Raw genomic sequence first — 22,801 nt, 5'->3', positions numbered from 1 at the left:
GGTCTTGCTCAAGCAACATTAGTATTTTTATTGTGTTTGATCTCTTCGATTTGGCTAGTTAGCTTGTAACCAAGTCTGTCAACAAACACAGCTGGCTCCAACACTATTGGAAATGTTCTCAACAAGCACACAGTCTAACTAACTTAGGGCTGGTATTTGGATATTTCAACGTTGCCATTTCGGAAGGCATCAGTTCAACTCCTTTATTTCTCTTTCTTATTTTGATTGAGTTTCAGAATATGATCATAGATGATGTCTATATCCGAGTCTTGATAATGTAGAAAAAAAAACACATTATCTTTGCATGTCTTTCAAAAAGTTATTTTGGAGCCCTGTGTGTCTGCGTATGTATGAGTCTGCGTCTACAAATGGGTGTGTGTCTGTGTGTGTGTATACAGTATGTGTGTGTGTGTATATGTGTGTGCGTGCAGATGTGTGTGTGTGTGCATGCTGATGTGTGTGTATGTCTGCACATGCAGATGCGTGTGTGTGTGTGTATACGTGTGTGCAGGCAGGTGTGTGTGTGTGTATTAGGGATGGGCATTTTAAAGAAAAATCCAGATCGATTGATCGCATGCTATACTCGAGTGATCGTGTATTACTTGAAAAGGGAAAAAATACTTTAAAAAATGTATATATATATATATATATATATATATTTTTTTGTAACTTATTTTTGTTCATTCACGTACCGTATATATGTTTAAGGAAACCAACAAACAGTTATAATCTTACACATACATGTGAAACAAATATGTAAAAAATTTATAAATAAATGTGTTTCCATAATATTTTTTTATTATTTCGATTTAATTTTTTTCCGGTTTTTCTCATAGCTACGATTACTCACGGCCATCGCTAGTGTGTATATGTGTGTACGTGCAGATGTGTATGTGTGTGCATGCTGATGTGTGCGCATGCAGATGTGTGTGTTTGTGTGTGTGTGTGAGGATGTGTGTGTGTGTGTGGTGTGTACCTGGGACGATGATGACGTTCTGGGCGTCTCTGATCATCTCCACAGACTGCTCCACGTTGACCTCGGTGTGGGTGCCGGTGATCTCCATGGGCTTGCCGGTGCCGGTGGAGGCCGTGCCGTAGCCCCCCAGGATCACGCTGGCCAGCGAGCGGTTCATGGCCTGCCGGGAGGAGAGGGGGGGAGATGACGGTGAGGGCTTTTAAACCACTTCCTGCCTCCCTTCGAACTCCATCGCTCCTCCATGGATTCCATTAATACATTTACATTGTTTTCCCCTTCATATGGATTTGACACGTCTGAAATGTTATTTAGCCACTCTGGGGGAATAGACATTGGCGAGGGGGTTTGAAAGTCTTCAGGATTGTTGCCCTTGATGTCACGAGGTGTTTGATGAATCGATTAGCTGCCTCTTGCAGCCAGGGACAGTGCCTGCCTGACGTACTGCCCAGTTTGTAAACACTGGTTAGTGGTTAGTGTTGGGTAGCCAGGCAGGGAAGGAAATAATGAATACAAAATGTGTCTCGTGCTCTACTGAGTCTTCAATATAGGGGAAGCAAAATATATTACAATTAGATTTAGACTTCATTTAGATTAGATTTAATTCAAGGATGTGGTATAAAATAGTTGAAAATATACATAATGTGCGACCTTTATATCTTGAAAAGGCAGCACACCAAAGTTAGGACATAAAAAAGGGACATTCTCCTAATCGTTAACCTGAGGCTTCACCCTGTTACAGGTCCTTAGTATTTATAGTAAAGTAAGAGTTCCTCCTTGTGGAGAGAGAAGGAACTACAGGCAGCCTATGGCACCTCAGTGGGTAGAGCAGGCGTGTCAAGCTCAATTACCCAAATAAAATAAAAAATACAGATAATAATGCCTGTTTATTCAATTTGTGCATATCAGCTCAATATGTTCTTGTAAATGTGCATATCAGCTCAATGTGTTGTTGTAAATGTGCATATCAGCTCAATGTGTTGTTGTAAATGTGCCGATATCAGCTCAATGTGTTGTTGTAAATGCACTTCTATTCATTCTCTGGTGAATGCAAGGAAGGCTAAGGTGGGTAAGGAGGCGTCTTGCATTTGTGGATATTTGGATATTATAGATTTATTTATTACAGATTTAAATGACATATATTAGGTTTCAATTAATTATTCACCCACAAGAGTTTTTAAGAGAATTGGAGAATGAAGTGGAATACACACACACACACACACACACACACACACACACACACACACACACACACACACACACACACACACACACACACAATATCTCACCTCTGCTTTCAGTCTCGCACAAAACCAATGCTTTCCACGTTTTTTTAAATTTCGGAGTAGGTATGATAAAGTAGCATTAATTCACTTGATAAAGTAAAATTGGATGCAACTGAATAATACCTCACGACTCGAGTCGAGTGAAAACGGATGACTGTCAAGGTTTTAAAAGCGAAAGTAAATAAAAACATGAGGTACAACTGAAGGCTGAATATTAGGTCCTCCTCTAATAGTCCATAAAAGCCCACAGTTTATGCATTTTTATTCAGTAAAAACATGATGCAGGTGTAGATAACGCTCTGTGCGTTTGCTTGAAAAGTCAAGACATATGTATTGACGCACAGTGAGACCGAGGTACGTTTGATTTGCATCACAGGCCAGTTGAGTTGAGGCTAGGAGCGGCAATGGGCCAAAATGAATTGATAAGCTGAAACCTGCCCTATTTTCCACTGTTCACTAAAAACACACCTCTTCAATCAATAGAGAATACATTTTTTTTTATACATTTATTTTTGTATTATTATGTACTTTATGTACTAATAATGTATCTATGCTACTATTTACTATGCTGCTATGCCTATATTACTACCTACCATGCTAATATGTCTATAATACTATGCACTCAGAGTAGCCACTGTTTGATGAACTTACCCTTAGCAGCCAGAGGTGTACCCCTTCTGCTGACTTCTTGTTCACAATTTGTAAGTCACTTTGGACAAAAGCGTCAGCTAAATGACTAAATGTAAATGATAAGAGAATTCAGTTTGGGGGCCAGCAAAGAATGCCAGGTGGATCGTATTTGACACACATGTGGGGTAGAGCATGGCATGGACACGGCCAAGGGTGGGGATTCCCGTCCTACTGGGGCCATATATACTGAATTATTACATGGCGTTTTCACATTCGCCGAAATGCTTGCTTGTGATTGGTCAATAGCGCTCCGTTACCCCTAGCAGCGGTCAATTATCACACAATAATGACCGCTGTGCGCAGCTGTTCGCAATCAAGCCCACAATAATGACCGCTGTGCGCAGCTGTTCGCAATCAAGCCCACTGACATCAGTGCTGCCGCCGGCGAAGCTGCCGGCGATGACAGGGGGCGGAGCGACGAGCGGAGCCAGAAGCCCAGAACCAGTGTTGCGAGTCGATGTAAAATGAATTAGGTATATTGTTAGTAAGTTAGCCATGTAATAAGCGGGATAATGTATAGCTATACTCGATCATTGTCGCAAAATAATTGACCTTCACTGACGTTTAAAACACCTCGGCGAGGCGCCTCAGTATTTTAAACTCTGTCGGTCAATTATTTTGCGACAATGACCTCGTAGCTATACATTATCCCTTACATATACAAATGTAATTGAGTGTCTTGATGGCTCACCAAGCTAAGGCACATACATACATACATAACATAATATATACCATTTGGTGGATGCCTTCATCTGATATTAGTGCCATGCTCTACCCACTGAGCTACAGGGCCACATACCAGGTCATCGCTGATACCCTGGGTTCAAATCTGGGCCTCTTTTGGACGTCACCCCCTTTCTCTCTCTACTCCATGTTTCCTGTCAATCTATACTGTTCTGCATAATAAAGCAGAAATTAATTCAATATACAGTATCTTTAAAAAGGAAAACCTGCATCTTGATCTAGATACCTTTCAGTGTCCAACAAACAACTTTCGTTTTTGACAAAAGCATGTAGGCATGTGGAGGCACTCAAATGAAAAGGCTATGGAGGGGGACAGGTCGAGTAACGGTATATTATCCACCCTCGGCAACTAACTCTACACCCGCAGACAGTTTGCGTACTACTCACCACACACATGATGTAAGAGAGGATGGCTCCAGAGGACCCGATGAGGGCCCCTACGATGGTCAGCAGGTTGTTGTGGAGCAGGAAGCCCTCTGCGCAGAGCGCCCAGCCGGAGTAGCTGTTCAGCACGGTGATCACCACCGGCATGTCGGCCCCTCCGATGGCTGCCGTCAGGGTCACGCCCTGGAGACCGAGAGACAACCGTTTCAACAGCATTCCATTACGTCATCATCAGCAATACCCACCCACTACTGTCTGTCTGACACTGGGAATGCTATTTTGTACATTGTTATTTTGTATTGTAACAGTTTTATTGTATGGTATTTTATGTTTATTGTATAGTATTTTATGTTTCTGTATAGTATTTTATGTTTCTTGTATAGTATTTTATGTTTCTTGTATAGTATTTTATGTTTCTGTATAGTATTTTATGTTTCTGTATAATATTTTATGTTTCTCTTTTATTACTTGTGTGATGTTATTACTGCACCTTAAGTTTGAGTCCCAAATATCGTTGTATGCAAATATAATGAAGATAATAAAGTACAATCTAATCATCGTCATCATCGCAGACATCTTGGTAGGCAAACGATTAGCTGTGTTGATGGCCTTGTGCCATATTGGTAGGAAACGCACGACACGTCAGATGACTAGGAATCTAGGACTAGGAGTTCGACTGACCCCCCTCTATCTCTCTTCCAACCACTGCTGCCGACGTGCCCATGAGCAAGGATTTGTCGTCTCCCAGGCCTGAGCTTCTTTCTATGAGTCCAATCTCCTCATCGTACCCTTCAACCCCTTGTCAAATATGATCCAAATAAATTACCCATCTCAAACCACGCCCTCTTTTATTGATCATCCAATCACAACTGTTGCTTCCCTCGTGAAAAAACAAAAGGGAAAGACACATTTGACAAGGGAAAAGCAAGCCACCATTGTGATTGGAAGAACAAGAAAAGAGGGCGGGTTTGAGAAAGGTCAATCATTGTCCACTGCCGGTGCTACTTGCTGACCAGATGGCAGAGGACCATAACAGACCTGAATAACCATCAGAGGCCGACCATCCCGTTCATTAAACCATTCTTCTGAGACTGTTGTAGTGGGCTGTAAAAGTGCTTGCCATCTAATTTCCATCAAATTTGTATTTGTATTTATTTTATTAGCAGTCAAAAAACTGATTGGTAAAACACCAAATCTGTGTAACTAATGGTATAAATGGTAAATGGCTGCATTTATATAACAGCTTTTATCCAAAGCGCTTTACAATTTGTTCCTCACATTTTTACACATTCACTCACACATTCACACACCGACGGCGGAGGCAACCATGCAAGGTGCCAACCTGCTCATCGGGAGCAATTAGGGGTTAAGTGTCTTGCTCAAGGACTCTTCGACACGCTGCCTGGGAGGAGCGGGAATCGAACCAGGAACCTCCGGATTACCAGACGACTGCTCTACCTCCAGACCCACTGTCGCCCCCACCCAAACGTTATCAAACCAAAATGTGCTGCAGCAATCTATTACACACAACTGAGCAATGGCAACCATTAGTTTCTTAGTAAAGGTCCCAACAAGCCACACTCAAATATTACATATTATGACCAAACTAAACTTGACATAGCGCTAAGCTGCATTTCAAATTAATATTCATGGTTGGCAGGTTTCAGATGGCGCACAACATGGCGGCATCTAGTTGACCCCCCCCCCCCCCCCCCCCCCCCCTAAAGATCCCCGTCTTGGAACTCCTGAAAAAAAATGGGTACACGCAGCAGGTCTCAGAGGGTTCAAAGAGATAAACCAATCAATTTAACCCTTTCACTACCACACTACATAAGGTTAACCCTTTACTATCACACTAGCGTTAACCCTTTACTATTACACTAGTGTGATAGTAAAGGGTTAACCTGCTGTCGTGCGGCAGTGAAAGGGTTAAGAATGTGTGTGTTATTAATATCCCTTTAGTATAGAGACACAGTTAATCGCCCCACCCATGGAACAGCCACCGCTGTAACTATACCACCAAACTGCTGTGTCCAAACGCAGATTGTATTACCGAAACATATACTTAAAAAAAATAAAATATAAAAAAAAATTATTGTAAAGTTGGCATGTACAATTATAACATTAAACATGTCTCCGCATCCAGCGTATCAGTACCTACCTCATCAGGTACGAGTAAAAAAGCAAAGATATTGCACTGTCAAGGCACAGGCCAACCCCCCCTCCCTCCCCTCGGCAGCTCATCCCCCCTCCTCCCTCCCTCCCTCCCCAGTCTCGGTGTGCAAAGGTCTTTCTTTTCATTTTCTATTTACCTAATATATATATATATATAGTCCTTCTCTTCGCTAAACATCCAAGACGCGTGGCCCGGTCTGTCTCTAATCTCAGCATTAAGGTAGTAGATCAATGGAGCATTAAAGTGGGGTTCAGGTATCGCTGGACCTCCATCAGAGAGCGATGGAGCTCGCCGGGCCTGGCGGTTGCATTGATTAGACTACTTCTCAACAACACAGAGGGATTGGTTTCAAGGTTGGGGTGTGTTAAACTTATGACCTCAACATGCTGTAGTGTTACGGTCCAGCTTGTAATGTGTACACACACACACAATCACACATAGATACAAAAACACACACACACACACACATCAATGTTTTCATGCGTTGTGGGGACATTCCAAAGACGTATGTTCTAACTCTACTTACCCTAATCTTAACCATAACCATAACAACTGCATGATTAACCCTAACCCTTATCCTAACCTTAACCTAACCCTGAAATTATTCCTTAACCTTGTGGGGTCCGGCCAAGGTCCGGATCACTTGACATTTGGTCCCCACAACGGTAGGAAAACATGCGCACACAAACATGCGCACGCACACACACACACACATACACACACACACCTTGGCGGGATACGGCTAAGCAGGGCCAGATAGCTCCCATTAAGTCATGATACACTTGATCAAACAAACCAGGGAGGCAAGACTTGAACAATATCACATCTCCTTAAAGAAAGTCCCTTACACTAGTTGATTCATGTGGACAGATGAATGTAGGTGCGCACACGCAAACACACACGCACGCAAACACACACGGTTGTTTTCCTATACTTTTAAAAAGGGCAGTCAGCTATAGAGAAGGACCATCTAAGCTGCGCACGTTAATAAATAAGCTGAACTGATATGTCGATGAAATAAAATACCCATGTAATATCCCTCTGCACATAGGAGAGGGTAAATGTGAAAACAGGGTAACTGGAACCACACAGTGTGTTTGTGTGTGTGTGGAGGATCCCTTTAGATTGCCTACCCAACCCCCCCCCCACCCACCCACCCAACCACCTCCAATGTACAGTCCCCCACCCACTCAACCCCACCCCACCTACCCAACCTCCTTCTACGTCAAATGTATATACTCTCTTTTCTGGACTCTTTTTGTATCACAAACAGTACTGTATTTGCAAATCTGGTATGTCATAAATGTATAGATGTAGCAGTACTATCTATCTGTATGTCGTGTGTGTCATATATGTTATGATGAATTGAAAATGGGGGACCCTGATGTAAACAAGACGAAAGTCTTTCTCTGGTCTGCATCCCCTTAACAATTGTATGTATTGAACTGTACTGTACTGTACCCATTCTGCAATCTGTTAATAACGTTTTCAATCAATCAATCAATCAATCAATTTAATTATTTTTCATCCTTTCTTGTAGCCAGTTTATAGACCCCCCCCCCCCCCCCTTCCCCATTTTAGGGGAGCAAAGCTAAGTGGATAAATTAACATACAAATAAAGTTGTCATAGTTAATATAATAAATATAATAAAACAAAGCAGGGGCAACAGTGGAGGTAGTGCAGTTATCTGGTAATCCGGAGGTTCCTGGTTCAATTCCCGCTCCTCCCGGGCAGCATGTCGAAGTGTCCTTGAGCAAGACACATAACACATAATTGCTCTCGATGAGCAGGTTGGCACCTTGCATGGTCGCCTCCGCCGTGAATGTGTGAGTGAATGGGTAAAATGTGAGGATTTTCTTTTTTAAAGCGCTTTGGATAAAAGCACTATATGAATGCACCATTTACCAAAGCAGAGACCAAATGCCCCTCGATACATATGAATGGGACTTAATGATGTTAGGTGCACAGTGGAGCCATCAGAATACTCACACAGTATCGGATATGAAGTGTTACCATTAGTCTGAATGGAAGAATATAGACCGAGTGCACAAGTCTCTCGTTGGCCGGCTAGTTTCCGTCCTTGCTGTATGCACAATGACAACAAGCGCTCCAGCTAGAGAGCTATATGCCTCGGATGGACGACTAGGACAAAGATTTTTGCACTAAGGCAATCCTGCTTGGTCCATTCTGTGGATTGTTTTAAAGGTATTCAAAGAAAGAAAGTTTGCTATGTAAAAAGGTTCTCTCATGTTTGCTGATCGCTTTCCGCCCACAAGATAAGATCATATATTGATCCCCTTGGGGAAATTCGGGAATTGCAAAGGGCACCAGTGAGCTTGGCGCAGTTTACGACCGCCCTTGACAATTCTGACAATTCCGAATGTTGTTTTCCAGCCAATGCACAATCATAATGACTTCTGCCAGACCTTTACCGTAGTGTGGAGAGGTCTTTCTATGTGAGACTATGTCACTATAAGGTGACATTTCAGTGACGTTTTCTTTTTTTTTAAACTTTGGCCATTTCCCTGGCTCTTTTATACGTTTATCGCATTTATACTTGGTCAAGTTCGACCGACAGAAGCAGGCTGAAAGGGTTCAGATGGGGGGGAGGACACTCTGGGAAAGGCACGGCTGCAGTCCGGGATTCGAACTCGCTCAGCCCCAGATCCGTGACGAGCACGGTTGTCCACGGCGCTGAAATAGCACTCGCGGTACGTGGTGAGCTACTGGAGCTCCCCTTCAGTGACGTTTTCACATCCAACGTCACTAACTATGGAAGTGAATGGAGAAATCGGACAGGAAATATTTCCATAAGTGAACAGACTTCTGTAAAAACAGCCAGGAAGACAGTCTGCCTACAATCAGCCTTTACGATTCAAAACAAAACTACTTTGGCAGCTAAGGAATTTATTTGGCTGGTACATTTTGAATGGACCCACCACTGTGGGCGGCTGATCAATGAGTAGGTTTATTTTGTATAGTAACAGAGAGAGAGAGATGAACTCTCTGGGTGCTACAGCCAATAAAAACATTCACACACAGGGCCAAATACTACAACAGATTAGGGAATCATTGAAGTAATATTTCTGCAGTCGTTGCTAGTATAATATTTCTAAGGTGTGATTTATGTTGGAGCATAGTTAACAGCAAGCTAATCTTTTTATAGCTACCCTGGGACACACAAGAACATTTGTAACACTCACCCATAAACTGGTGGACTCTCTCTCATACCCCCCATACATTGGCATGAACACACAAACACACACTTGACCTCCATGCCCAATTTCAGCCTCCTAGGGCGAAACCTGTGACCTCTATAGCTGCTGGTCGTAGCTAAAAATGCACAGAAAGATATGCGCCCTCCACATGCATGTGCGTGCACACACAGGCGCGTGCGTTGTCGTACCATGACAGCGGAGAGGGCAGACACTGATCCGAGGCAGGTGATTCCCGTGGTGTAACTGGGGTCCAGCATGTAGGGCACAATACATCCGATGCTGGCGGTCATCAGCCCGGCGTTCAGAATATGGCGGCCGGGCAACATCAGGGGGGAACTGTTCAGCATGCCTGGAGAGGAGGCCGATGGAACAGGAGGGAGAGAGAGAGGGGGAGGGAAAGAGACAGAGAAAGGGTTCAAAACTAAGCCAATAATATAAGCTAGCAACAAAGCAGGAGTCCGCGATACCTGGAGGGGAGAAGAAGAGAAAAGAAGAGGAGGAAGATGAGGATGAGAAAGAGGTAGGAAATGTAATGTACGGTAGGGCTGCCCTCTCATCATCAATCGGTCTGGTCTTAAGTCAACCGAAGAATCCGCCTCGTGTTGCAAGGAGATTCAGCAGTTCCTTTGCGTTTGGACGACGAGAGGAGAGGGTGAACAGCCCTGGCTAACCGTGCACGTGGGGTTGTTTTGATGACGAGAGGAGAGGGTGAACAGCCCTGGCTAACCGTGCACGTGGGGTTGTTTTGATGACGAGAGGAGAGGGTGAACAGCCCTGGCTAACCGTGCACGTGGGGTTGTTTTGATGACGAGAGGAGAGGGTGAACAGCCCTGGCTAACCGTGAACGTGGGGTTGTTTTGATGACGAGAGGAGAGGGTGAACAGCCCTGGCTAACCGTGAACGTGGGGTTGTTTTTGTTACTAAAGCATGTTTTCTTTGGAAAGGCTCCCTATGTGACAGAATGCCTTCAGCAGAATTCCTGTGGATCCGACCCGGTGGCATACAATATCCATACCAAATAAATACAATATCCATACCAAATAAATACAATATCCATGCAAAATAAATACAATATCCAAATAAATACAATATCCATACAAAATAAATACAATATCCATATCAAATAAATACAATATCCATACCAAATAAATACAATATCCATACCAAATAAATACAATATCCATACCAAATAAATACAATATCCATACCAAATAAATACAATATCCATACAAAATAGAGTATATCAATAGACTCCTCGCTATCTGCTCCGTTGTCATTCATTCTCATCGGTCTCAACATAATTCCGCGGTAATCCTGACAAGGTATGGATAGTACTGAATTTACAATAATGATATATTGATGTTAAAATCCTCCCAATAGTGCCTTTAAAGGGGACATATTTTAGTCCTTTTCAACAAGTTAATATAGGTCTTTGAGGTCCCCTAAACATGACTTTTAAGGTTTTTGCTAAACCCAACACAGCATTCTAGCAGCATCAACTTATTCACAATTCACAATTAGTAGGTCGCTTTGGATGAAAGCATCAGCTAAATTACTAAATGTAAATGTAACATTTTGTCAGTGTTGGGACAACCCATCATTCTGTAAAAAACAATGCAAAACACAGGGAAATGCCATTTTCCCAATACAGTGTGTTCCCTTTAAAAGAGGTGCTTTTGCCGGATTTGTCCAACAAATCAACTAATTGGTTCGTAGAGTAAGCATTTCTTTAGTGGAGGACAGCCCTAACAAAATAACTTAATACATCAGCCGCCAACAGGCCAGCAGTCATTCAGAGCATGACGACCAGGCACTGGTCAGCTCTGCTCAGGACACCTGGGGGGGGATGAGAGAGACAGATGGAGAGAGAAGTAGGCCATTAGGTCAGCAATGAAGTCATTTCAATGCTTCTCAACACCAGCTGCCAATAGACCTGTTTAAGATACCTGGAGAAGAGAGAACCTGGAGAAGAGAGAACAATGGAGGGAGGGAGGGAGGGAGGGAGGGAGGGAGGGAGGGAGGGAGGGAGGGAGGGAGGGAGGGAGGGACGGAAGAGAGATTGAGAGGAGGATTTCTCCTCCTTGTTTGTATTTGACCGATATATAATATATATATCAACACATCAACATTATGTATGTTGTATGTTATGTACTGTATATATAATCAACATTGTACAACCACCAATGGAGTTGTGGAGTGGCTCCAATAGTCCTGCCCTGACGTAAAGTCTACATGTATTGACAGTAAAGCCATTGTAAAAAAAATAAAAAATGTAAATCACCTGTGTCAAACTCGAGGCCTGCGGACCAAATACCTGCCATTTTCATCTGCCCCCAGACTGACTTCACTCATCAATACATGTGCTGCCTCTCCTAGCCTCAATTCTGCCCCGTGATACAAATCAAACGCACCTCCATCTCACGACGTGCCAATTCAAACGTCCTAACTGCACCAACCTTATACCCCCCAGCTCTAACTGCACCAACCGTATACCCCCCAGCTCATACATGAAGAGCAGTGAGAGGATGCTCTGGCTGGAGACAATATCAAAATATCCTAACACGCGCTATATATAAAGCCATGCCATTATTATTATTATAACTATATTTGTCTTATTTTAGATGTTTGCAAATTACAATGTGGTTTGACATTATTTTCTTTTGGGTCTTGTTTTTCTTTTTGTCATACAATTATCATGGTGCCTTTTCATTGAAAATGGTATATTTTAATCAAATGTGTATCCACAAATCTTTATAATAGAGCGGCAAGGAAAAATGTTAAGATTCACTTAAAAAATTAAATGCATGAATAATTTTACGATTTGTATAGGTGTTGCTTCAGAATCCAGTTTATACCCCCCAGCCCTAACTGTACCAACCTTATACCCCCCAGCTCTTAACTGCACCAACCTTATACCCCCCAGCCCTAACTGTACCAACCTTATACCCCCCAGCTCTTAACTGCACCAACCTTATACCCCCCAGCTCTTAACTGCACCAACCTTATACCCCCCAGCTCTTAACTGCACCAACCTTATACCCCCAGCTCTAACTGCACCAACCTTATACCCCCCAGCTCTAACTGCACCAACCTTATACCCCCAGCTCTAACTGCACCAACCTTATACCCCCCAGCTCTAACTGCACCAACCTTATACCCCCAGCTCTAACTGCACCAACCTTATACCCCCCAGCTCTAACTGCACCAACCTTATACCCCCCAGCTCTAACTGCACCAACCTTATACCCCCCAGCTCTAACTGCACCAACCTTATACCCCCTAGTTCTAACTGCACCAACCTTATACCCCCCAGCTCTAACTGCACCAACCTTATACCCCCCAGCTCTTAACTGCACCAACCTTATACCCCCCAGCTCTAACTGCACCAACCTTATACCCCCAGCTCTAACTGCACCAACCTTATACCCCCCAGCTCTAACTGCACCAACCTTATACCCCCAGCTCTAACTGCACCAACCTTATACCCCCCAGCTCTAACTGCACCAACCTTATACCCCCCAGCCCTAACTGCACCAACCTTATACCCCCCAGCTCTTAACTGCACCAACCTTATACCCCCCAGCCCTAACTGTACCAACCTTATACCCCCCAGCTCTAACTGCACCAACCTTATACCCCCCAGCTCTAACTGCACCAACCTTATACCCCCAGCTCTAACTGTACCAACCTTATACCCCCCAGCCCTAACTGTACCAACCTTATACCCCCCAGCTCTAACTGCACCAACCTTATACCCCCCAGCTCTAACTGCACCAACCTTATACCCCCCAGCCCTAACTGCACAAACCTTATACCCCCCAGCTCTTAACTGCACCAACCTTATACCCCCCAGCCCTAACTGCACCAACCTTATACCCCCCAGCTCTAACTGCACCAACCGTATACCCCCCAGCCCTAACTGCACCAACCGTATACCCCCTAGTTCTAACTGCACCAACCTTATACCCCCCAGCTCTAACTGCACCAACCTTATACCCCCCAGCTCTAACTGCACCAACCTTATACCCCCTAGTTCTAACTGCACCAACCTTATACCCCCCAGCTCTAACTGCACCAACCTTATACCCCCTAGTTCTAACTGCACCAACCTTATACCCCCCAGCTCCAACTGCACCAACCTTATACCCCCCAGCTCTAACTGCACCAACCTTATACCCCCAGCTCTAACTGCACCAACCTTATACCCCCTAGTTCTAACTGCACCAACCTTATACCCCCCAGCTCTAACTGCACCAACCTTATACCCCCCAGCTCTAACTGCACCAACCTTATACGCCCCAGCTCTAACTGCACCAACCTTATACCCCCAGCTCTAACTGCACCAACGGAGCAGCCAGTCATGAATGTGAACACATGCCTAAAGTCACGAATCAGCACAGAGTTCGGCTAAAGTCACGAATCAGCACAGAGCTCAACTAAAGTCGCTCCGGGCTTTACAATCTGCCTTCAGCGAATCCAGTGAACCCAACAAACTCTTGTCTTGTGTGTTTTTTTTAACAGTGTGTTGACATTGACAATCAAGTCCAGCGTTTCCGTTAGCCGGTAATTACCGGTATTTGACCGGCAAAATCTGTTGAAGTCCGACATATTTAATCTCTCCGGTCTTAATGTCCGGTGAAAATAATTCCCTGAGTCTAAGCACAATTTGATTATTTGAATTGTATTAAAATAGGCTAAAATTAAATAGCCTATGCGATGAACGAAACAATCATTACATGATTTGTTTCATCGTTGCTTCTAATAATGACAACGACGTTGTCAGCGAGAGCTTAGTGCTGGGTGTGCGAATGCATGTGAAGCTGCAGAGCCGGAGCAACAGCAGCACAATGCAGTACTCCAGCAGTACTCCAATTCAGCCATTTTCAATTCAATGTTGGGTGGGGGGCGCTGTTGTGCGGTTCCCAGAAAAGAGCCAATAACAGCTGAATCTGCTGCTCTGCAGCGCCATACTCTCGCAAATAAGTCATTGGGAGGTGGAGAGAGAGAGAGTCGTCACGCAGACCCACGATAATGTTGCCGTCTCTCTCTGCCAAATTTCTCAGTTCTTCGCTTGATATAATTAATACAAATGTCCAATATAACAGAATTCGATAGCTCATAAAAATGTGATTATAACAGACTGTTGTTTATTAATGTCGGGCGACTGCCCACAGACACCTATTTGATTTAAAGTCGGCAGCAGCACGAGTCTCGGGACTTATTTTATTTGGAATATAATGACTTTATACGCAAAAGTAGCCTAGTTTTAAGTAAAAATATTATAAATCTACATGCCTTGATGATGTCATTATTTTGTTTTGTTGTCATTCTTTTGCCTATCAATTGTTTTTTAGCTCAATAAACTCTGACCGGAATGTCTCTCATTTGACCGGTAGATTGAAATCTACCGGACACTGAGGCCGGCAACGGAAACCCTGATCAAGTCAATAACCCCCCCCCCCCCTTGGGGCGGCTAAGTGGCGCAGTGGGAAAGGTGCTCGCCACTAACGCAGGAGATGCTGGGTTCGAGCCCAGCTCTCTGCGTTGCTACCAGCTTGGCTGGTCGTTCATACTAATACAATAGACCTATCTCAAACCCTGCCCTCTTTTCTTGATCCTCCAATCACAACTGTCGCTTACCTCGGGCAAACTTTGTGTTAGGGGTGGGAAAGCTGGTGGGTGGGGATTGGACGTTGTGGACAGCGACTCCTACAGGTCGGTTGGTGCGCCTGTACAGCAGAATCAGGCAGTAACGGGGGCAGCGTGAGCCTCACACGCGTTACTACTCGCCACTGAGAGATCGCGCTGTACAGGTGAAAAGATGCAACGGCTGCCTCCTCGTGTACCGGAGGGGACACGTGATGCAAGGCTTGGTTCTCACTGCAGCCGACCAGTGGGAGGCATAGTCTAGCAACGTTCAAGACAGGGGAGGGGAGAATTGAAGGGAGAATTGGCGAGGAGAACTTGGGATGGGAGAAAAATTGCTATCCAAAGATATAGACACGTTTGAATGTTTCATCACCTTGTTTAATTTTCAAGTGGTGTATAGCAAGCCGTCCCAAGAGATGTGACTAAAAACAACTCACAAAAAAAGAATTAAAAAAAAAAATATATATATATATATATATATATATATATATATATATACGAGAGAGCAAGTTGGTTGGGGCTCCAGATGAGAACGGGCCAGTTGTAATTTCTGCGATCAGCAAAAGGTTCCCCCAGGTTCCGAGAGAGAGAGAGAGAGAGGGGGGTGGGGGGAGAGGGGGAAGGAAAGAGAGAATGAAAAGAGAAAGAAAAGGAGAGAAAAGAGGAGAAGAAGGGAACACTCCCTGGAATAATGAGTTCCAGCTTTCAGGGGCAAGTGGAAAATGGCTGGGGGGGGGGGGGGTGCTGTGTGTGTGTGCGTGCGTGTGTGTGTGCGCGTGTGTGCGCGTGCGTGTGCGCACGTGCGTGCGTGTATGCATGCATGTGTGTGGAGGGCAACACCGGGGAAGGGTCATAAGAGTAATAATTATAGCAATGAATGTTGGTTGTGTGTGTGTGTGTGTGTGTGTGTGGGGGGGGGGGGGGTAGGTGTGTGGATCTACAGGGAGTGGGTCAAGATGGGAGTTATGAAAATGCTGTGTGACTGTGACTTTCTTGGCATTTGAGTAAAATCTCAAGGCACCTGAACTGATGAACTGAGCCACAGCTCTACAGGGACCAGCATGTCTGTCCAGCGTCGCTCTCAGACACCGGACCTCCTCGTTGGTGGTTTGTGAAGAAAAACGTTTACATGTACAAGGTAAGACATTTTTAAGGCATCCGAGCGGGTTGAGAACACCCCCAGAGCGCCGATCCCACGTCCTCAGCCCTGTTGAGTTGCTGAGTCGTCATGACTACGGACCCTGGTGGTGGAGGCACGTCGACTCACCTTGCAGTTTGCCGTAGGCCACCAGGGAGCCGCTGAAGGTCACGCCGCCGATGAAGGTGCCCAGGTAGGCTATGATCTTCGTGAGGTTGGCGGCGGGGTCGGTGGCGAAGTGGGGGAACTCGATCATGTACTCCGCCACGCACGTCAGCACCGCAGCCAGGCCCACCAGGCTGTGGAACGCTGCCACCAGCTGGGGCAGCTCAGTGATCTCAATCTTCCTAGCGATACCCAGGCCTGGATGGAGAGAGAGAGAGAGAGAGAGAGAGAGAGAGAGAGAGAGAGAGAGAGAGAGAGAGAGAGAGAGAGAGAGAGAGAGAGAGAGAGAGAGAGAGAGAGAGAGAGAGAGAGAGAGAGAGAGAGAGAGAGAGAGAGAGAGATAGGGTTGAGACAGGGAGAGAGAGAGATGATAGAAGGAGAGAGATAGAGACAAAGGAGGAGGGTAAGAGACAGGGGGAGAGAGAGATGATAGAAGGAGAGAGATAGAGACAAAGGAGGAGGGTAAGAGACAGGGGGAGAGAGAGATGATAGAAGGAGAGAGATAGAGACAAAGGAGGAGGGTAAGAGACAGGGGGATAGAGAGATGAGAGGAGAGAGAGAGAGACAAAGGAGGAGGGTAAGAGACAGGGGGAGAGAGAGATGAGAGAAGGAGAGAGAGAGACAAAGGAGGAGGGTAAGATACAGGGGGAGAGAGAGAGATGAGAGAAGGAGAGAGAGACAAAGGTGGAGGGTAAGAGACAGGGGGAGAGAGAGATGAGAGGAGAGAGAGACAAAGGAGGAGGGTAAGAGACAGGGGGAGAGAGAGATGAGAGAAGGAGAGAGAGACAAAGGTGGAGGGTAAGAGACAGGGGGACAGAGAGATGAGAGGAGAGAGAGAGACAAAGGTGGAGGGTAAGAGACAGGGGGAGAGAGAAAGATGAGAGGAGAGAGCGAGACAAAGGTGGAGGGAAAGAGACAGGGGGAGAGAGAGATGAGAGAAGGAGATGAAGAGGGGGAAAGGGAGATAGAAACATATCAAGACAGAGAGATAGAGAGAAGGAGAAAGCAAGAAAGGAGGAAGAGAGCGAGAGATAAACAGATCAAAGAGGGAGAGAGAGAGAGATACAGGAGTCAGTGATCAAATATTCAAGTCCGGAGGCAAAGGAGGAGGAGGAGGAGCTGATTAAAAGATTCATCAGGAAACAAGAGTCCCACTCATGGATGAATCACCACTGCTGCACCACACTGTTACAGGTTAAGATGCCTCATTAATGCAAATACATGCAGGTCTAGTTCATGACTCGAGGACAGAGAAACAGACAAACAAACAAACACACACACACACACATGGCCGTAACCAACACAGACACACAAGCACAATCACACTCTATAGAGCACTGCTGGGAAGTGAGAGATTCTGATGAGACCAGGTGTTGCTGATGAGGGTAGTTTGGGGGAAATGCCATGCTTGTGACTGGAACTCTGTTCAGAGTGTGTGTGTGTGTGTGCGTGTGCGTGTGTGTGTGTGTGCGTGCGTGCGTGCGTGCGTGCGGGGGGGGGGGGAGTATGTGTTTGTATGTGTGTGTTGCTGGGGGGCCTTGCATAGTTAAAATGGACACCTGGAAACCCACTGTTGTGTGTGTGTGTGTGTGTGTGTATTGCACATAAATAGGCACTTCAGAATCTGAAGTTCAGATAATCCTTCAGAACGTCGATCGGCTCAGCTGACCGACAATAAATCAAAATGACACTGTAACTGAGGGGTACAATTCCCTGACTGTATTACTAGATATGATACTTACTACCACTACCTTTGTACTTAATATTCGGCCACCCAGTACTCGGCATAAATATATTATGATGAACACTGTCACGTAGATGAAACGGATCCAACACAAATGTACGAATTAGAAATAGGTCTTTATTTCTACACAGCGATGGTGTGTAGAGCAAGCACTTAATCAAATCAATCACATTTATGAATGGGAATTAGTATGCGCTTTTATGGCAAGAGTATTCGTCGGTATATCAATAGAGAATGTCCAATCTCTGAAGGCGCAGGTGGTACATATACGACCTGGAATAGTTTAAGGAATAACAGCAATGATACTTTAATGATTATAGACTGGATACACTAGGGGGGGTTAATCCGGTCGCTTGTAAGCCGACAGGAGTAGGAAGGGGGGGGGGGGTAGAGTCCGGCTGCCTCATCCGGCCAAGGGTATCCCAGGTGAACCCACTGTAGTGCCGTTCAATGCGCCGGCGATCCTTGGACCGCAGATGAAAGCAGATGGACTCTTTGTGGGCCGGCGTCCTCCGGTCCACGGAGGAGAGATGTGAAGCGACCTCGTCTTGCAGAGCGTCTCCTCACCTTGCGTCCTCTCCAGGGGGGGGGGTTCCAACACACGGCTGTGTCGGGGGTCTTTATCCATGGAATAATCAACGTATACAAAGCATAATCCGTGCCTGGGAAGGCGGGCTGTCGTCGGTAGAATAATCCGGTATACAGGTCCACTCGCTCGTCGGCTCTGGGGCTCCTCGGGTGCAATCTCACATGGGGTCGATCAGCCTGGATAAGCAGCCAGTTTTCTGCCCGAAACGATGGGGTGCTGACTACGGTAGTATTCTCACCGCACGAAGCACTATATATTAACAGACTATTATTAGCTTAATAGACTACGTCCAACTCGACGATATAGTGCCAAATATGACTATTCAAATATTAATATACACGATGTCTCAATACCGATGGTAGGCCGAACTTGGCCTTACTCCCACACGTGGCGTCGCGGGGAGGCTTTACGTCTGTCACTCTATTGGAGGGTAAGAAACTGGACTGAAAAGGAAGTCCTACTTTAGTAGCGCAGTATATATACGCACTATGAACAAATAGTCCCATTAGTGGTGCGGTAGCCAGATTCCTACGCGGAACTAGGACTTGTTCGTACATGTTGAGCGGTACGTTTGAACTGGGTCTGGGGGGTATGGCAGCCTGGCACCAAGGTCTCGACCAATAGTAGAATGGAGACTATTATGGGATGTTCAGTAGGCTAGAATGGATATTCAATGCATATTGTACAAGGAATATACAAGGGATATCAGGGAATATTAGAGAATATACAAATACAATTAAATATATATATATAAATAAATATATATATTCGGTTTAATCTGGCCCTTCACAACAGCCACCCCCTGATTGGTCCCAGACCTAATCAGTTAAGCAGAGACAGATTAATCGCGTTGTCTATTTACACATAAGGGTTTGCTGTAGGGGTCAGTCAACTTCACAAAGTCATAGGGTTATAGGGTCATGGTCATCATCGATTGTGTCTGGGAGTCGGGGCAGTTCTATGAGCCTCGCCACGGGACGGGTGTAAGTGCGACCCTGGACAAGCACTTCAGCTGCTCGGACCTTGCCGTCGGCACCGGTGATCACTTTGCTTACGCGGCCGGCCGGCCACATAGCTCTGGGCAGTGATTGATCAATAATCATGACAACTGTTCCTTCTGTCAAATTGTCTCTCTCCTTTACCCACTTCTGGCGGGTCTGTAGAGACGGTAGGTAGTGCAGTAGGAAACTGCTCCAAAACTTGTCGGCTAATACTTGGCTGTACCTCCACATTCGTCGGCCGTTCGCTTCTTCAGGCCGGTACATTGTCTGGGGTAATGCAGGATCTAGCCGCCCCATCAGGAGTGTGTTGGGGGTAACTGGGTCGATATCCGCCACATCACTGGAGACATATCCGAGGGGCTTCGAGTTAAGTACTCCCTCAATCTCCGTGAGGACTGTCATTAGGACTTCTTCCGCCACAGTCTGGGCCCCAAGTACTGCGTACAGGGCTGTCTTTATGGAGCGCACTTCTCGTTCCCAAGTGCCACCGAAGTGGGGTGCGTTTGGGGGGTTGAATTGGAAATCAACCTGTGCTGGAGCGAGGTGGGTCTTAAGTTCTGGGCCCATAGCTTGGAAGCTCTCTCTCAGTTCTCTTTCGCCGCCTTTGAAGTTTGTCCCATGATCGGACAATAGGGTAGACGGTCTTCCTTTCCGTGATGTGAATCTACGGAAGGCCATAAGGAATGAGTCTGTGCTCATGGTCGGGAGAAGCTCGATGTGTATCGCTCTGGTGGTCATGCATTTGAATACAATACCCCACCGCTTCTCGGTTCCTCTTCCTTTCTTTATGTGCAGCGGGCCAAAGCAGTCCATACCCGTTGAGTGGAATGGCTTGTCACCGATTCGGAGGCGACATGGAGGAAGGTCAGCCATCCTTGGTATGCTGGGCTGCGCGCGCCACTTGCGGCAGTCTAGACATGTTCGCTGGAAGCGTCGTACCGCCTCTCTTCCTTGTAGGATCCAGTAACGACGTCTGATTTCCGCGAAGACTCTTTCTGCTCCTGCGTGATGTACATCCTCATCGTATTTCTTTATAATCAGCTCTGTGACCTTGTGTCGGCTGTTCAATACGATCGGGTATTTAATGTCATCCGGTAGATTGGGGGCTCTGCATAGGCGACCACCCACTCTGATGAGGGTATGAGCGTCGCTCTCGGGGGCCAGATGAATTAATCTGCTGTCGGATGGGACGGGCTTTCCTCCCTGTAGACAGGCCAATTCATCGGGGAACGAGTCTCTCTGGGCTCGCTGCAGTAGAAGCAATTCTGCTTCCTCGTAGTTAGCTGCTGACATTTCAGCGGGGGACTTACACTCCGGGTGGTGCCGCAGGAATGTCCTTTGTTGTGCACTCTCTATGGACGTGCAATCGTCTATGTTAGGGTCGGTGGAGGCTACGGTGCTCAATCCACAGAACACAGACTTCTTATTTTCCACCTCCTCTGGACTTGCTTCCCTCGGGATAGGTATGGGCCACTGTCCTTCCGGGAGTCTTAGGAATGCGGGGCCGTCACTGTAAGCATTGTGACGGGTGAGGTCATCTAGGGGCATTCCCCGGGTGATGACGTCAGCTGGGTTCTGTTTTGTATCAACGTAGCGCCACTCTGTTTCTCCGGTTAACTCTTCGGTTAAGTCTTGAATCTCGGTGACTCTGACTCCCACGAAGACTTTGTACTTGCATGAGTCCGATTTGATCCAGGCGAGTACTGTCGTGGAATCTGACCACAGGATTGTTCTAGACACCGGTATGGTGAGCTCACGTTGGATGAGCATGGCTAGGTGCGCTCCGGCTATGGCTGCGCAGAGCTCTAGACGTGGGATAGATTGTTGCTTGCGTGGGGCTATTCTCGAGCGGGCGAGGACAAATGCTGTGTAGATCTCTCCCCCCCTTTCTTGGGCCCGCAAGTAGGCTACTGATCCGTATGCGACCACTGAGGCGTCACTGAAGACGTGTAAGTCCATTTTACATGTCTCTGGCCTCACCGTGGGTGGGAAGTAGCTTCGGCGCATATTAACGCCTGGGAGTGAGTGGAGCTCCATCTCCCACTCTCTCCAGGTGGATGCAAGGTGCAAGGGAATGGGGTCGTCCCAGCCCTGGTCCTTGTCCCACAATGCTCGTACAATCATTTTTGCCCTGGTGGTGTACGGTAGAATACATCCTAGCGGGTCATATTGTCGGGCGAGTGTTGTGTACACACTCCGTCTGGTGGTCGGCGCCGCCGCCGGCCTTCCCTGCTCCGTAGTCAGGGGCTTGTGTCTGTAGTGAAGCGAATCTGTTTTGAATCGCCACACCAATCCCAGGGTCATCTCCTGGGCTTCTCCCGGGATTGTAGCCATCCAGGTCTCGCTGCTGGCTGCCTTGTCCTCGGAGGAGAGGCTGCGCAGTACTTGCGGATCGCTGCTGGCCCACTGCCTGAGATCAAAGCCGCCTTTGATCAATGAGGCGCGGAGTTTAATCAGGAGAGCCTCGGCTTCTTCCTGGGTTGAAAGGCTTTGTAGACAGTTGTCTACGTAGAAGCTGTTCTTTACGCTGTGTCGGACCTCTTCGTCCGCTGCTGGGTCCTCTGCTACATGTTTCTGTAGTGCAAATGTAGCACAGCAGGGGCTGCACGTCGTTCCGAAGGGGAGGACTTCCCATTGGTAGATGGCTGGGTGCTCATCTCCTGGCTTCTCTCTCCATAGGAACCGTAACAGGGGCTTGTCCTCCTCTACTAATCTCACCTGCAGGAACATTCCTTTAATGTCCCCGCTGATGGCCACCTTTTCCTGGCGGAAGCGGAGTAGAACGCCGAGTAGGGAGGGGCCGAGTGTGGGACCGGGCAGTAACTCTTTATTCAGATTTTGGGATCCGAGCTGGTAGCTGCAGTTAAATACTATGCGGTCTTTACCGTTGTGATGGACCTTGTGGTGAGGCACGTACCACGATTCAGTGGTCTGGTCAGCCTCTTTAATGTCCATCTTTGTGACGTGTCCCGCTGTGATGAGCTTCTCAATCTCAGCGCGGTATACACTCTCTTGGGCGGGGTTCTTGGCTAAGCGCCGCTCC

At 46.4% G+C, this 22,801-nt stretch overlaps 1 protein-coding gene across 1 annotated transcript in view; it reads right to left on the bottom strand.

The window, feature by feature from the left end:
• The window catches only part of nnt (nicotinamide nucleotide transhydrogenase), a gene marked incomplete at its 3' end in the record, with an annotated part of 159,565 nt that overhangs the window by 40,246 nt on the left and 96,518 nt on the right, over positions 1 to 22,801 (bottom strand). Inside the window, exons 15-18 of the mRNA XM_084324965.1 lie at positions 16,389 to 16,622; positions 9,661 to 9,821; positions 4,081 to 4,260; positions 977 to 1,136 (exon numbers count right to left, since the gene is read on the bottom strand). Of these exons, the coding sequence (XP_084181091.1) occupies positions 977 to 1,136; positions 4,081 to 4,260; positions 9,661 to 9,821; positions 16,389 to 16,622 (735 nt within the window). The remainder of the gene's footprint in view (positions 1 to 976; positions 1,137 to 4,080; positions 4,261 to 9,660; positions 9,822 to 16,388; positions 16,623 to 22,801) is intronic.

This window comes from Notolepis coatsorum, assembly GCF_963971535.1.
Source record: "Notolepis coatsorum genome assembly, chromosome: 11".
In the NCBI taxonomy this organism is placed as follows: Eukaryota; Metazoa; Chordata; class Actinopteri; order Aulopiformes; family Paralepididae; genus Notolepis; species Notolepis coatsorum.
Note: the sequence above shows the minus strand (reverse complement) of the source record. Positions and strands in the feature narration are given on the sequence as shown.